This window comes from Melanotaenia boesemani, chromosome 6, assembly GCF_017639745.1.
Source record: "Melanotaenia boesemani isolate fMelBoe1 chromosome 6, fMelBoe1.pri, whole genome shotgun sequence".
NCBI lineage: Eukaryota > Metazoa > Chordata > Actinopteri > Atheriniformes > Melanotaeniidae > Melanotaenia > Melanotaenia boesemani.
Genome location: NC_055687.1, coordinates 20,247,042 through 20,260,205, shown reverse-complemented (window position 1 = coordinate 20,260,205; position 13,164 = coordinate 20,247,042). Strand labels below are relative to the sequence as shown.

General features: G+C 38.2%; 2 protein-coding genes across 2 annotated transcripts; both read left to right on the top strand.

The window, feature by feature from the left end:
- The first annotated feature begins 5,501 nt into the window (after positions 1-5,501).
- Positions 5,502-6,867, top strand: fabp4b (fatty acid binding protein 4b). The gene is made up of 4 exons (XM_041988073.1): positions 5,502-5,837; positions 5,988-6,163; positions 6,245-6,346; positions 6,721-6,867. The coding sequence occupies exons 1-4, from the start codon at positions 5,627-5,629 to the stop codon at positions 6,772-6,774; spliced, it is 543 nt and encodes a 180-aa protein (XP_041844007.1). The 5' UTR covers positions 5,502-5,626; the 3' UTR covers positions 6,775-6,867.
- Positions 6,868-8,607: 1,740 nt separating this feature from the next.
- On the top strand, positions 8,608-11,587 carry LOC121642318 (protein FAM8A1-like). The gene is made up of 5 exons (XM_041988987.1): positions 8,608-9,103; positions 10,082-10,202; positions 10,340-10,463; positions 10,596-10,735; positions 10,842-11,587. Exons 1-5 carry the CDS (start codon positions 8,641-8,643, stop codon positions 10,984-10,986), a joined length of 993 nt encoding a protein of 330 aa, XP_041844921.1. The 5' UTR covers positions 8,608-8,640; the 3' UTR covers positions 10,987-11,587.
- Positions 11,588-13,164: the final 1,577 nt, after the last annotated feature.

Sequence of the window (13,164 nt, the reverse complement as noted above, 5' to 3'; positions counted from 1 at the left end):
AAACATTCACTTTAATCTTAATGTAACTTCATTTTGTGTAATATTTTTAACTCACAAATAGTGATTTCACTCATATTCACTGCTGCAATAAATCCTGCAGCCATATTGAAAGTGACTTATCTTTTGAATTGTTGAGAAAGCTTAAGTAGCACATGACAGTTTATCAGGTAGATTGTGAATAGTATTTATGAATTCATCGCACTGAAGTGATTAGTATGAATATGTGCTTGCTTTTAGTTGTTTCTTTTAGCATACAGCTGGAGAGCATGCACCCTGCATATGGGTTCACCTCTATCAAAGTTTGTCATGAAATATTAAATGCAGTCATCTGCTGAGATGGATGAGTTGCTTGTCACTGCCTAACACTTGCCACATGTCTAAATAAAGGTAGGCACTCCCCCCTCTCCAATTAATCTTCAATTAGGGGTTACTGCTCTGGCCATTGCATCTGTGTTGCTCAGTCTTGTGCCAGCAAGTGGGGGTGGGTGGGATGGTGGGCACGGCGGTCTGTGTGTGCAGGGTCATATGAGGATTATCTGGCCATTGGGGGAGGATGAATGCATGTTTATATTCACATGATAACTAACTTCTGGCCATATTGACTACATGACCAACCCTATTTAAAGCTTCAGTAGAACAAGACCCATAGAAAATAATTGCTCCTTGTAAGATGCAGAAAGACATGAGTGGCCTCCAGCCGAGTGATTTATCAGAGATTCTCATGACTCTTGCAGGCTTTATATAACTACCAGCTGAAGGGGTCCACTTTCCCATATTGTACTGGGTCAGGAGGCCACCCTCTAAGCACTTTGGCAGTTGTTTTTCACACAAGAATTCCATCCCACTGTTGGATGATCTAAGACAGCATAAAAGAGGAGAGGAGAATTGTACACTATGCATCAGTTTAGCTCCCGGTGAACCCCCACCCACTGCACCCTGCACCCAGTGACTGTGCCCTGTGAACAGCTCCTTCCCTGCACCTCTGCCTGTGATGACAGAACAAGCGGCTTCTCTGTGAGAGGCAGCCCCTCTACCCACCCCCCCCAACTCTTCCTCTCCAACCTCACTGTCGGTGAGCTGCAAACCAGAAGCCTGAAGGGCAGAGAGTGTGTGGGATGAAGGGAAAAGAGGGAAGATCAAAGCAGGAAGCGTGAAAAAGCTCAAAGCACACAATCAAGAGGCACCTTAGTGACCTCACACACAAACACACACACACACACACACACACACACACACACACACACACACACACACACACACACACACACACACATACTCTCTCTCTCTCTCTCTCTCTCTCTCTCTCTCTCTTCATCCCAGTTACACAGAATGGCCATCGCCCACCCTCTGGTTCCCCCAACAGCCGTGTAAAAAGGCAAAGAGTAGAGGGCACAGTGCTCAGGTCGTGTGAGCCTTTTAGCAGATGGTTTGGACCTGCTGGGAACCCGACCTGAAATGATGCTCCCTGCTGGTACCAGACCTGCACCATATCACTCACCAAACTTTAACACATCTTATTTAGTTAACATTTCAGATGGCTGTTTTAATTAAAGATTGCAAAAAGGGGAAGTGAAGAAGAAAGTCATAATCTAGATATAGTGATGACTGTAAAGTTTTTATCATTTTGTATTAAGTTTTAAAACTAATACATATTGATACTAATTAGTCCTATTTGAGTCTCAGCCCCCTCTGCTAGAGTCACAAAGTGTCAGATTACATTCAGCACCATCGCAATCAGCTGTGACCTCAGTTTTACCTGCTGGTATATGAAGCTGTACTTTACAACAAGCTCAGTCAGACTTGCAAGCTCCTCGTTGGCCCTGAGGATCGTTTCTCCATTATTAATGAGTGCTCAGGTTGGACCCTGGGAACAAGCTGAACGAGGCCCTGTGTCAATACGCAACACTGGCCGCCACAATGGGCTCTGCCTCCAACTACACTGTTGACAGACACCAACACAAAGGAGCTGAAAGGAGTCCCCCTCCGTTCTCACACACACTGAAGAATGAGTCAGTGTGCTGCCGTTCAGAGCTGTGTTTGTACAGTATATACAGCTTTTGTTCATGGCCACTGTTCTCCCATCAATGGGGGCTGAAGTGTTGATGAAAACCAGAAGGAAAGGACTTCTCAGTGGATGCCAGGGAGAGTTCATGTTCATTAGATGGGCTCTGGGCCTGCTGGATGGCACCTGTATGTATACAAAAAACTCCGGCTGACGGAACAAGTAATCAGTTTATTGGATTGGTAAACAACATTCCATGATATATGGCAGCTTAGCCTCTTTGACTATTGCATCATCTGCTGTCTTAAAAAGTAGTGAATTATTATGTTTTTTCAACTGTTTTCACTCAATTTAGAAAACAAAGCTTTGTTCTAGACAGCACAGACAATTAACCAAAGACCAAACTTAGTTTGCTGAACACCTCAGTTTGTTTATATCAGCTATAACCATAAATAAATAGATAAAAATCATATTGTTCCATGTCAATGATCGTACACCATTTCAATCTTTTACACACTACCTTGAAAAATTCTAAACACATTTGTAAAAACCTTTTTTTAAGGAAATACAATGATGGATTCTATTCATAAATATTGTTTGAGGGCATGGTTGTGAGAATTTGGATGACAAATATGTTGACAAACCCAATTAATTTTTAATGATAACCTTGAAATATGCAGGGAAAATACAGAAATACTATAAACTTACTTAGCACTGCACAACACTGATGCTGTAGACTTAAAATATTTATTTCTTACTATATACTCAGTTACACTATGCCTTTCTTCAGGTTCTACCTCTTCCTCTACCTCCTTCTTCTCTTCTTTGAGTGCCTTCTTTTATTCTCAGTCTTCTTCTTCTAAGTCCTTTAATTTTTGTTAAAGACAGGTGAACTCACCTGCTGGCTTTTACAGCACTTCGACCTGCCTGACTGCTGTTTTCAATAAAGCACATGTGTGTTTTCACACCTGGTGGATGTGGTTATCCAACTTACTCATTAGTGTGATCATTGGCAAGACAGCTGCAATGAGAAGGAAGCAGCCTCACAATCCTTATCTGTGTTTAAGGTGTGAATCTGTGCGCAGAATTTTGCAAATCACTGTGTTTTGCAAAAAGTCTGTGCTTATTGTTGTGCAACAATTGTTGGAAAACTGTAACCCATGCAGTCTGTGCAATCAAACATTGCAGCCATGCAGTTTCTTTAATTTCCTTTCATATTCTTAGGTCAGTCTTTTTGGATTTTTTTCTTTACAAACACTTGACAATTACAAATCAAGCCATTTTTAGCTGGTGGTTGTCAACCATGAATAGTGAAACTACTCAATCTTACTGAGGAAATTAACTGCAGGTCACTCATCTGATCTGAAATTGAGTTGAGGAGCAACTCCAATCATTCCTCTCATACGCTTTTCCACTTCGGTCTTCTGGAGGCCATCCTCAGCAGTCTTAATGAATAATCATGCCAACCCTACAGTAGACAAAGAATTAGAGATGGCGTTCCTCCAAATTCTTCTGTTGGATAGTTCCACAAAAGCAGCCTCAAATAGCATAACTGTACTTTTTTATGTAATTTATATATGAAACATACCAGAAGTATTAAAGTGTGTAATGTTAATATCTAATTAATGAAGGCAGAATCTTTGAACAGGACTGGCATCAGTTAGACCTTTGTGCTGCATTAAGATTTCTTTAAAATGTAACATTAACACATATTCCACTTTAGTAGATATTTTGAGCACAGAAGTATAGTTTTCATTAAATCTCACAGATACTTCACTCACTCCACCTTACAAAAGGTTTACTGCTAATGATTTCATATCACGGCATTAAGATTGTATTTTGACTTATGTTGTGGAGTCATATTTAACCCCCAAGTTAAAGACCTTGGTTGGCTTATACTGTTTATTTTTAATACATGGAACTATTTATTAAATTTGGGTTTTCCATATGTCCCTAACTTTTTTCCCCTTTTTTTAAGAAAAAGAGAAAAACATCCTGCTGTATTTTATAAGTGAGACCACTTGGGGGTAGTGCATGACAATTTATTGTTTCTTCTTAACACTGTAATTAAATTGCAAATGACATGTAAATATATATAATCCATTCATTCATTATCTTAACCACTTAGTCCATTAGGGTCGTGGGTAAGCTGGAGCCTGTCCCAGCATTTTAACAGGTGAGAGGCAGGGTACACCCTGGACAGGTCACCAGTCCATCACAGGGCCAACACAGACAGGGACAAACAACCATTACACTCACACTCACTCCTCGGGAGAATTTACAGTGACTAATTAACCTAACATGCATGTCTTTGAACGGTGGGAAGAAGCTGGAGTACCCGCATACAAGGGGAGAGAAAATACAAACTCCACACAGAAAGGCCACTGCCCCCCAAGTTGGAACCTTCCACACACACACACACACACACACACACACATATATATATGTATATATATACATATATCTTACTGCAAAGAAACTTTATGTGTAGTAAAAAATAATGACATCTACTGCTTTTAAATGCTTTCTTTGCACTCTGTAATGCTTGGAATGTTTTATGTAAAGCACTTTGAATTACCTTGTGTATGAAATGGTATATACACATAAATTGCCTGAATGAATGAATTAATGAATGAATGAATGAATGAATGAATGAGTGAATGAATGAATGAATGAACCTCAAGAGCAGGGATCATAAACACTGGTCCTCCAGGGGCAACTATCCTGTACATTTTAGTGTTTCCCTGCTTCAAATATATCTGGATCTACTTAATTTAAATCAGGTGTGTTTGTGCAGACAAACTGTGATCTTGTGGTCTAGTAAAACGTCTGAAAGAACTAGCAGGACAATATTACTGCTTCAACGTGCTTCTTCTTCTTCTTCTTCCTCTTTTCTTCACAGTCACAACTCACTCATTGTAGCATGCACTTATAGCGCCCTCTGTTGGCGTCCATCCATATAACAGAACATAACAGAAACGTCTAAACACTGCAGTTTGAATTCCCTGCTGAAGAGGTAGGCCTACTAGAACTGCCTCTCGCATGGCGTCATCTAGTGGTTAAATTCAATACAACCAAATCATTGTAAATAGATTTTTTTAAAAATATCTGTTTTCACTAGGAATTATGTCTCACACTTTTAAAAAGACATTATAAAGAAATTTACATATGCATATATCTGTTATAGTGAGTATACTTCGAATGTAGGTATCTACCTATAAAGGGGGATATTTTTTCGGGGTAGTGACTTTCTGAAAGTAATTCTAAGGAATAGAAACACAAAACTGCATCCTAATGGGTCAACTACCCAAATGTTTTTTTTTTTTTTAAATGGGTAATAAATTTTTGCACAACCATGAAACATAATGTATGGCAGATTCTTGAATTTACATGTTATAACGTTGCACAGTAATCTCGCCGAATTTTCAACCTGTAAGAGCGACTTACAGCAGCACACATATCAGGTGATCATAATGCACCATTTGTGGCCTCGCTAATTAATGTCGAAGTCAGGAAACCCAGCCTAACACACACTTCTCACTCTGATCAAACACAAAATCGGAATCAGATTTAAACACGCGCCTCCTAATCCGCTCATTCCCATGGCAACGTCGAATCCTGCTGATGATTGGTAACCCCGAGTCATGCACGAGCTCGCTCAGGCTTCATATAGCATCACATCTCACGGAGTTGCGTCTCTCTGAGCTTCGCTACCGGGACATCTCGTGTTGCTGCAGCAGACTGAGCTTCATCTTTTCCGTCATGGTTGAGCAGTTTGTTGGAAGCTGGAATTTGGTTTCCAGCGACAACTTCGACGAGTACATGAAAGCTGTCGGTATGCTGTACTTTAATTTGAGTCAAAGAGTTATTATGTTCCATGGGTGCCTTGGAAGGACCCCCAGTTTCAGGAGTGACTGGCTGCAGATTTACCAAAGAAGCTACATTCAGAGAAGGAATCCTGATTAAAATCCTTTCTTTATTGTAGGTATGGGGTTTGCCACCCGCCAAATGGGCAACATGACCAAGCCTAAACTAGTGGTCAGCGTGGGAGAAGATGGGGTCATTTCAATGAAGGCTGAGAGCACTTTCAAGACCACAGAGATAAAATTCAAGCTGAATGAGGAGTTTGATGAGACAACAGTAGATGGACGAAACACAAAGGTGGGTTGCCTTACAAGCACATCATTTAATAACAATATTTGTTACTAACCTTTTTGTCATTCTTTCTTCCCTTTTTAAAAGTCCATATTCACTTTTGAAAATGGCAAATTGATGCAGAAACAAATGTGGGAAGGAAAGACTACAACACTGGACCGAGAGATTCAAGATGGAAAACTTATAACTGTGAGTAAAATCATTTGTGTTGTACTGTTCAAAACAAAGAATCAAATGTCTTTACAGATGCAAACAAAATGAAATGACAGTTTAATTATAAAAGTTTACAGGTATGCACACATGCACACGCAAACATGCATAATTGTGCAACAGAACTGAAAAATGTCCAAACAGGAAATGAAATAAAGTAATTAGAAAAAAGGCATTATCTGTTCTTGTCAAAGTAAACATAGATGTCAAACAGAAAAAGCAGACAAGCAAAATTCTGTTCTTAAAACAATCCAATCCAAAACAAACCTCATTCCTAAAATTTAGTACCTATGCAATCACTTTCAACTGAGTGACAACAGGACTGTCTAACACTGGATTTCTTTTTTCAACAGACATGTTTCATGGATGATGTTGTTGCAGTGAGGACTTACGAGAAGGCGGCATAACATCGTTTAGTTAGTGCTTTGACCTCTTGTCATCATGAAGGTGTATGCTCTGAGCTGTTGCAAAAAAAATGGCAATAAAGTTTTAACTGTAAAAAACCCATGTGTTGGATTGTGGTTAATGAATATACTAATCCTGCCCTCTGTATGTACATTTCATTTTGATCCAAATTTCACAATCTGCAGGCAATTTTAAAACCATTTAAAGGCTAATTTGGTTTGTATTGGAAAAACGTTTTACCTAAAGCACTTTCAGATAGATATAATTATTCTTACTTTTAATCAATATCAAAATAAATACATATTACAGCATAATAAGCTCTGGTAAATACTAATATTACTTAAAAAGCTAAACTAATTAGCTACTAGCATTATTCCAATAAGCACTGACCTAATTTTGAACTACTTTAATGGCTTTGAGTCTAATACCTCTTCAGGTTTTATAGACTGGCACCATGGCCTGCTGCCAATTTTTTGCCAAGTTTTTATTCATCTATTACTCATGAAAGTTATCTGATTGGCTGAAAATATTCAGATCTAAAAGCTAAAAAATTTTAGGTACAAAGGCCTTTTGTTGAAGCAAAGGCGACATGCAGCCCTCATGACAAGGATGTGAGTATATGGGGAGGTGCAAGGCCAAATCCCTACTTGGGGTCAACCTGTAACCCCAGTTTGTACCAAGCCTCTTGTTTTGGGTGCACAGATCAGTTCAAGCAAGTGCACATAATTTGTTTTAATTAGGGTTCTTTGGAGCAGTAGGTTGAGGCACAAATCCTCAAAGATTTCCAGATTTGTGACCCCATGTGGTGGTCAAGAAACAGTGAGTACCACATTATATATGAACGTGCTACATGTTCTTTTTTAAAGGAAACCAAATTTAAGCCAGTTTCAACAATGTGTTTTGTTGATGCACATTACTAAATCTTAGAAGAGAAATTTAAAAGTTTTCCCAGCTAATTAATTTTTTGGAAACCTTTTTGTTTAGGATTAAACTTACTTAAACTAGTGTGTGGGTGCAGAGGCTTAAAGTAGCAGACTTCCGTAGTAATGGCTTTACCCCCTTAAACACATCACACCATCAGCTGATAAAGTCTTGTATTGTTCAAAATCGACTTAAGCACTCTTTGTTAATTATAAAAGAACACAGTAGAAACATAGAAATCTCAGTTATTATTTCATTATTGTTAATGAGTGTTAATCTATTTCTTAGAATGGATTAGTCCTTGTAGTTTACGTATATCACAATACACATAAAAAAATTCAAGTTTAAAATGTTATTGGAATATGTAGATATGTCTCAAACTGCTTTAGTTTGATCAGCATCCACCAATATGAACCTGTAGACAGTAAAAAAATGCACATAAACAATGCAAAAACAAACAAACAAAATATGGGCTTTAATAATCCACTACTCAGACTAATCCTTTAAGAGGTTATTAATTATAGATTAAGATAAGTTTATTGAAACAAACCCAGATGTCAAATTGTGAGACGTATTGCTTCAGTAGTCTACTTATTAGCTTGAATTATTACATAATGTAAACTTGAAGACCTCAAACGTTAGAATTTCGCTGCAGTTTCTAACTTGTAGCTCTGGTAGTGGCTGGTTCTTCTACAGTAAGCGCCTATTGGACGGTACCACTGTAGCTTGGTACGGGGGTGGGAGGGTGAGATGGGCAATCTGTTCTTACAGTTTTGTGGGAGTATTTTTGTTCAGTTTCATAAATATTTACATTTAAAATTTTCTTTCGAAGTTATAATTATTCAATTATCATTTCTACTTCAATCTAATTTAATCTTGATCCACGTGAATTTGTCCGGAATAGTGCCCTACGTAGTACGCTTGTACGTAACGGAGCGCCTTCAAACATGGCTGACAAAGAAAACACGGTTATGGAAGTCGATAAGGGAAAGAATAAACCTCTTGTTAAACAAGTTAAGCCTCAACATGATAACGTTACCCAAAAAACTGAAAACCAGGACAGTCCAGGAGGAAAGAAAGACGTCGTTACAAGTCGTGCCACGGCGGAATATTGCGAGAAGCTGCAGGCATGGATGTGGCAGTACTATACTGGATATGTGAACTGGCAAAGCTGGCTGGCAGCGACAACCATGTCCCACCCATATTATATACAACCATCCAGCGGAACATCAGCAGCTTTTGATTTCAATTCCCAGAACTGGCACAATAGTCCGTTTGGGCTTCCACTGTTGCCTTATCCACCTGCGGTGACCTCGCCGAGCAGTCGTGTAGGACAAGCCGTGGTAGGGGCAGCAGCGGCCGCTCAGCCGCAGCAGCAGCCGCAGGAGAACGGAAATGCTCAGAGACCAGGTAAGCTACTGGCCTGTGTTGATTGTGGAGTGGTTTACAGGCTGTCAAAGTGTTAGTTTACATCTAAATATCGCAACTTCGTGTACAATATTTGGTCAAAAGCATATGGACGCTCCAGTGTCCACATAGGTCCTCCCTCGCAATCCCTCCGCCCCCATAAGCTAAAACATAACTTAGAAATGTCATCTTCAGAGCGTTTCATCTGTTCCTCTTCCTCCATTTTCTAAGCTGATCGTCTGATGGATTCTTTAACCTTTAATGTCCAGTTGTGCTTAATTGTCGACTCAAGAATCAAAACATTGCCATCCCCCCGACACAGCAAAATCAGCTGTAAATTCCTTATGTAAATTAATTATATATAACCAAAACTCAAAGTGAAATACAGTTTATTTGGTAGCAATTTGTGGTGTGATTGACTTTAATTAATGAGGTTAATTAATCTGGTGAGATCCAGAGGGGAATCTAACACCGCCACCCACCTCACTTTATGTTCTTCTAGCACAACCTTTGTATATTATTATTTTAAATAATATGTAAGTAGTCATTTTTCTGTTGTTATTGCATATATCATTTTCTTCTTGCACTTTCCTGTTTTGCTGCTGTGCTTGTAATTTTACCCTATTCCATAATATGTGTTATACGATAATTTCTTACTAAAATAAGAAATAAATAAAATAGTATGGAAAACTGGTTGAGACAAAAGATTTAATGCTGTCTAAGCCACAATGTTCAGCTACTTATTAATCTTGTTTTGTATCATATTTGTGTTTTGTTTATTTCCTTAACAAAAAAAAAAAAAAAAAAAAAAATTGGTGCTGGGCTATATCACATTTTAAAAGACAAACTTGTGGTTAACCTGGTTGAATCTCAGCTTTGTTTGAAGATACTTTGGAACACTTCCCAAAGGAAGCAGGATCACTTTTGTCCAGATAAGACTGGGGACCTGTTTAACTTAGCTTCTGTGCTGTTTTTCTTCAGGTCGGGAGTACAGCATTCCTTCACCTCTCCAAAGACTAATGGCAGAGATGGTGGATTTTTGCATATTGTTTTTCATCAAAGCAACCATTATCATCAGTGTTATGCATCTCAGTGGAATCAAGTGAGCTGTTTTAATTTATGTAATTTATGAGTTGCAGCTTTTTTTGCTCTTTAAAAAGAAAGAAAAAAGTAAAAACAAAGAAAATTAAATATTCTTTGAGTCTGTAAAAAAAAAAAAAAAATCCCTTTATTTTCCAGAGATGTTTCCAAGTTCGCCATGCACTTCATAGTGGAGGAGATTGATGAAGATACATCGATGGAGGAGCTACAGAAAATGATGCTTGTTGCCCTTGTGTACCGTATTTTAGTTTGTTTTTACGAGGTGAGGGCTGGTATGAACGTTTTCTTCTTCTAATCTCAAGTGCCTGAAATGAGAGGCTGAACAGTGCCCTTAGCTGAAGTGCCAACTCTTTAATCGAGTTAAGTAAAACCTTCAACACCTTTCTCTGTTTAGATCGTGTGCATTTGGGGAGCAGGAGGAGCCACTCCAGGGAAGTTTCTCATCGGACTCAGAGTTGTCACATGTGACTCATCAGTTCTGGTTCAGCCCAACAGGATACTTGTAATGCCAGCAACAAATGTCTCTCTGTCTGCGTGAGTATCCCATGCTAAAAGCTGTCTTTCCAAAAGTAGTTTTGCAAGTAAACAAGCACAGCCTTAAATTATTTAATAGAACTACTGTTTCTGTCTTTTCTTGCAGATCAACTGTCCGAGCATTGAACAAAAACTTCTCGATTGCCTTCTTTTTCCCCGCCTTTATCACGCTACTCTTCTTTCAACACAACCGGACTGTTTACGATATGGTTGCTGGAACAATTGTTGTCAAACGGTCCAGGGTCAGATGACACTGAGGTAGCCAGAAGAGGTTTCTAGTGTCACTCTGAACAGTCACAATGGGATGTATTTATATTTTTATTAAAAAAAATGCTCACAAAGCTCGGACATGGCTATGTTGAGGAACACAGGAGATTTTGAAACACATCAGTATGAAGCATTTCAGGGTTTTGTTTGTTTCTGACACACTGTTTTTCTGCATGTATGTCTACATGCTGCTTTCAGCATCTGTTCCTGTGCCACAAGTTTGATTTGAACACAGGAACAATGACAGTATATGCACCTTTTTATTAACACAAGCTTTGCCTTTATTCTTTAAAAAGTAATTTTCCAGATTTTGGGTGAATGTGAAGTATATGTCAGTATTTAAATAGTTGTTCTTGCATTAATGAGATTTGAACACTTGTATCTCTTTATTTTAACCCCGTTTCCAAATACAGTATGTTGGGATGAGCGGGGATTTGTAGAACAATAAACCCTGTATTAACTTATAACACAAACACAACACGTCAAAAGCTTGTGACTGGGGAATTTTATTATTTGACTAAAAAAAAAAAAAAAAAAGAAGAATGTTTCCTTTTAAATTTGTTGCTTGCAACACGTATATAAAAACAGTTTTTTGCAGCCGTTTTTACTATTGTATTGCATCACCTTTTAACAATGTGCTTGAAAGCTGAGGAAGCCAGTTTTAGCTTTAAAGAAAAACACTTCTCCCTTCTGCAAATTAATCTTATTTTAGAAGTTGTGAATGACAGGAATTAACAGAGGTTTAAATAATGATACATGAAGGATATGAATAATAACAGTAGGTATGATGCACATTGTCCAAAGTTAAACCACACCCTAAATTTCACTCGTTCCTACAGTGTCCCACACATTAAACCAGAACCAGTAACATCGTACCATTGTGGTATTTTATTTGCATTTCAAAATGTGCAAAACATTAATAGAAGCTAGACCTTTCGTCCCTGAAAATAATGTGTTGTGGATGGCTGCACATGTTGCTCCAAACCTGTATGTATATTGTTAAGCTTTAATGTTATATTAACAGATGGGGAAGTGACTCTGCCATTTGCATTAATGCAGCACCATACCTATCACCGATGCTGATCTCTGAACTCTGATGAAAGGCCAGATGGTCTCCTTCTTCCTCCAGTTTTATACTCTGTTTATGCATAAATGAGCTATTTTCACATGTGTTTCTCTGCATGGTAACTTGAACCATGTTCCCTGACAGTAGTTTTCAGGAGTGTTTCTGAGCTCATACAGTAATTTTTACTACAGCCATTCAGTTGGGATTCTCATAGTACTTACAATGATAACGCACAGATAATAAAATCCCAAGAGTCTTTGCAACTTCAAATTGTGCAAGGATATTTTTTAAATGGTTGTGCATCTGCTGGTTACGTTTCACACAGTTGTGAATTGTCACTGACTTGTTACTAATTAATCCAATTAATAAGTGCCTAAGTTTCAACTTCTCTGTAATGAGTTTCTGCAATCAAACTGAGCATGAACATGCATTGGAGAAAAAAAAGGCTTATTCCTATTAAAATATAACATAGTGTCTTGGTACTACTCCTGATTTGATTAGAGTGTGTGTGATTTGCAGATGATTGTTTTCTGTTTGTATGCACATAAAAAACATGGGTTTCTTGCTTGGTAGCTGCTGGGATAGACCCCCTTCCTCCCAATGACCCTAGAATGAAATAAGTGGGCAAAGAAAATGGATGGATGGGTCTTTTAAGATTTTTTGCCATTGTTTCCACATTTGTTCTGACAGCATGTGTGTGGCTGAAATGATGATGTAATATACATTTCCTGTTATTTTTTTAATGTTATTATTATTTTTTTGCACTACAGATAAATTAATCCACCAGTTCCATGCAATATGATCAAAATTGTCTATTAACTGTGCTTTTTGATCATTATTAGAATACTCCAACCCAGCATTATACCATTAATACACTGTTGTTTCAGCTTTCTGATGGAAGCATTTATCTTTTTATCATAAGTGCTAATTTTTTATGTCAAGGGTTACTCTGCAAACACTTATTTCTTAAAAAGAAAGCTACAGAAGCACATGAGTATAAATAGGGGGTGGAGGGTAAAGAAGCATATAAAGGCATAAAAGGGCAAAAACAGCATCAATGAATACCTAGAAAAATTACAACTGGTCTCTAGTCACT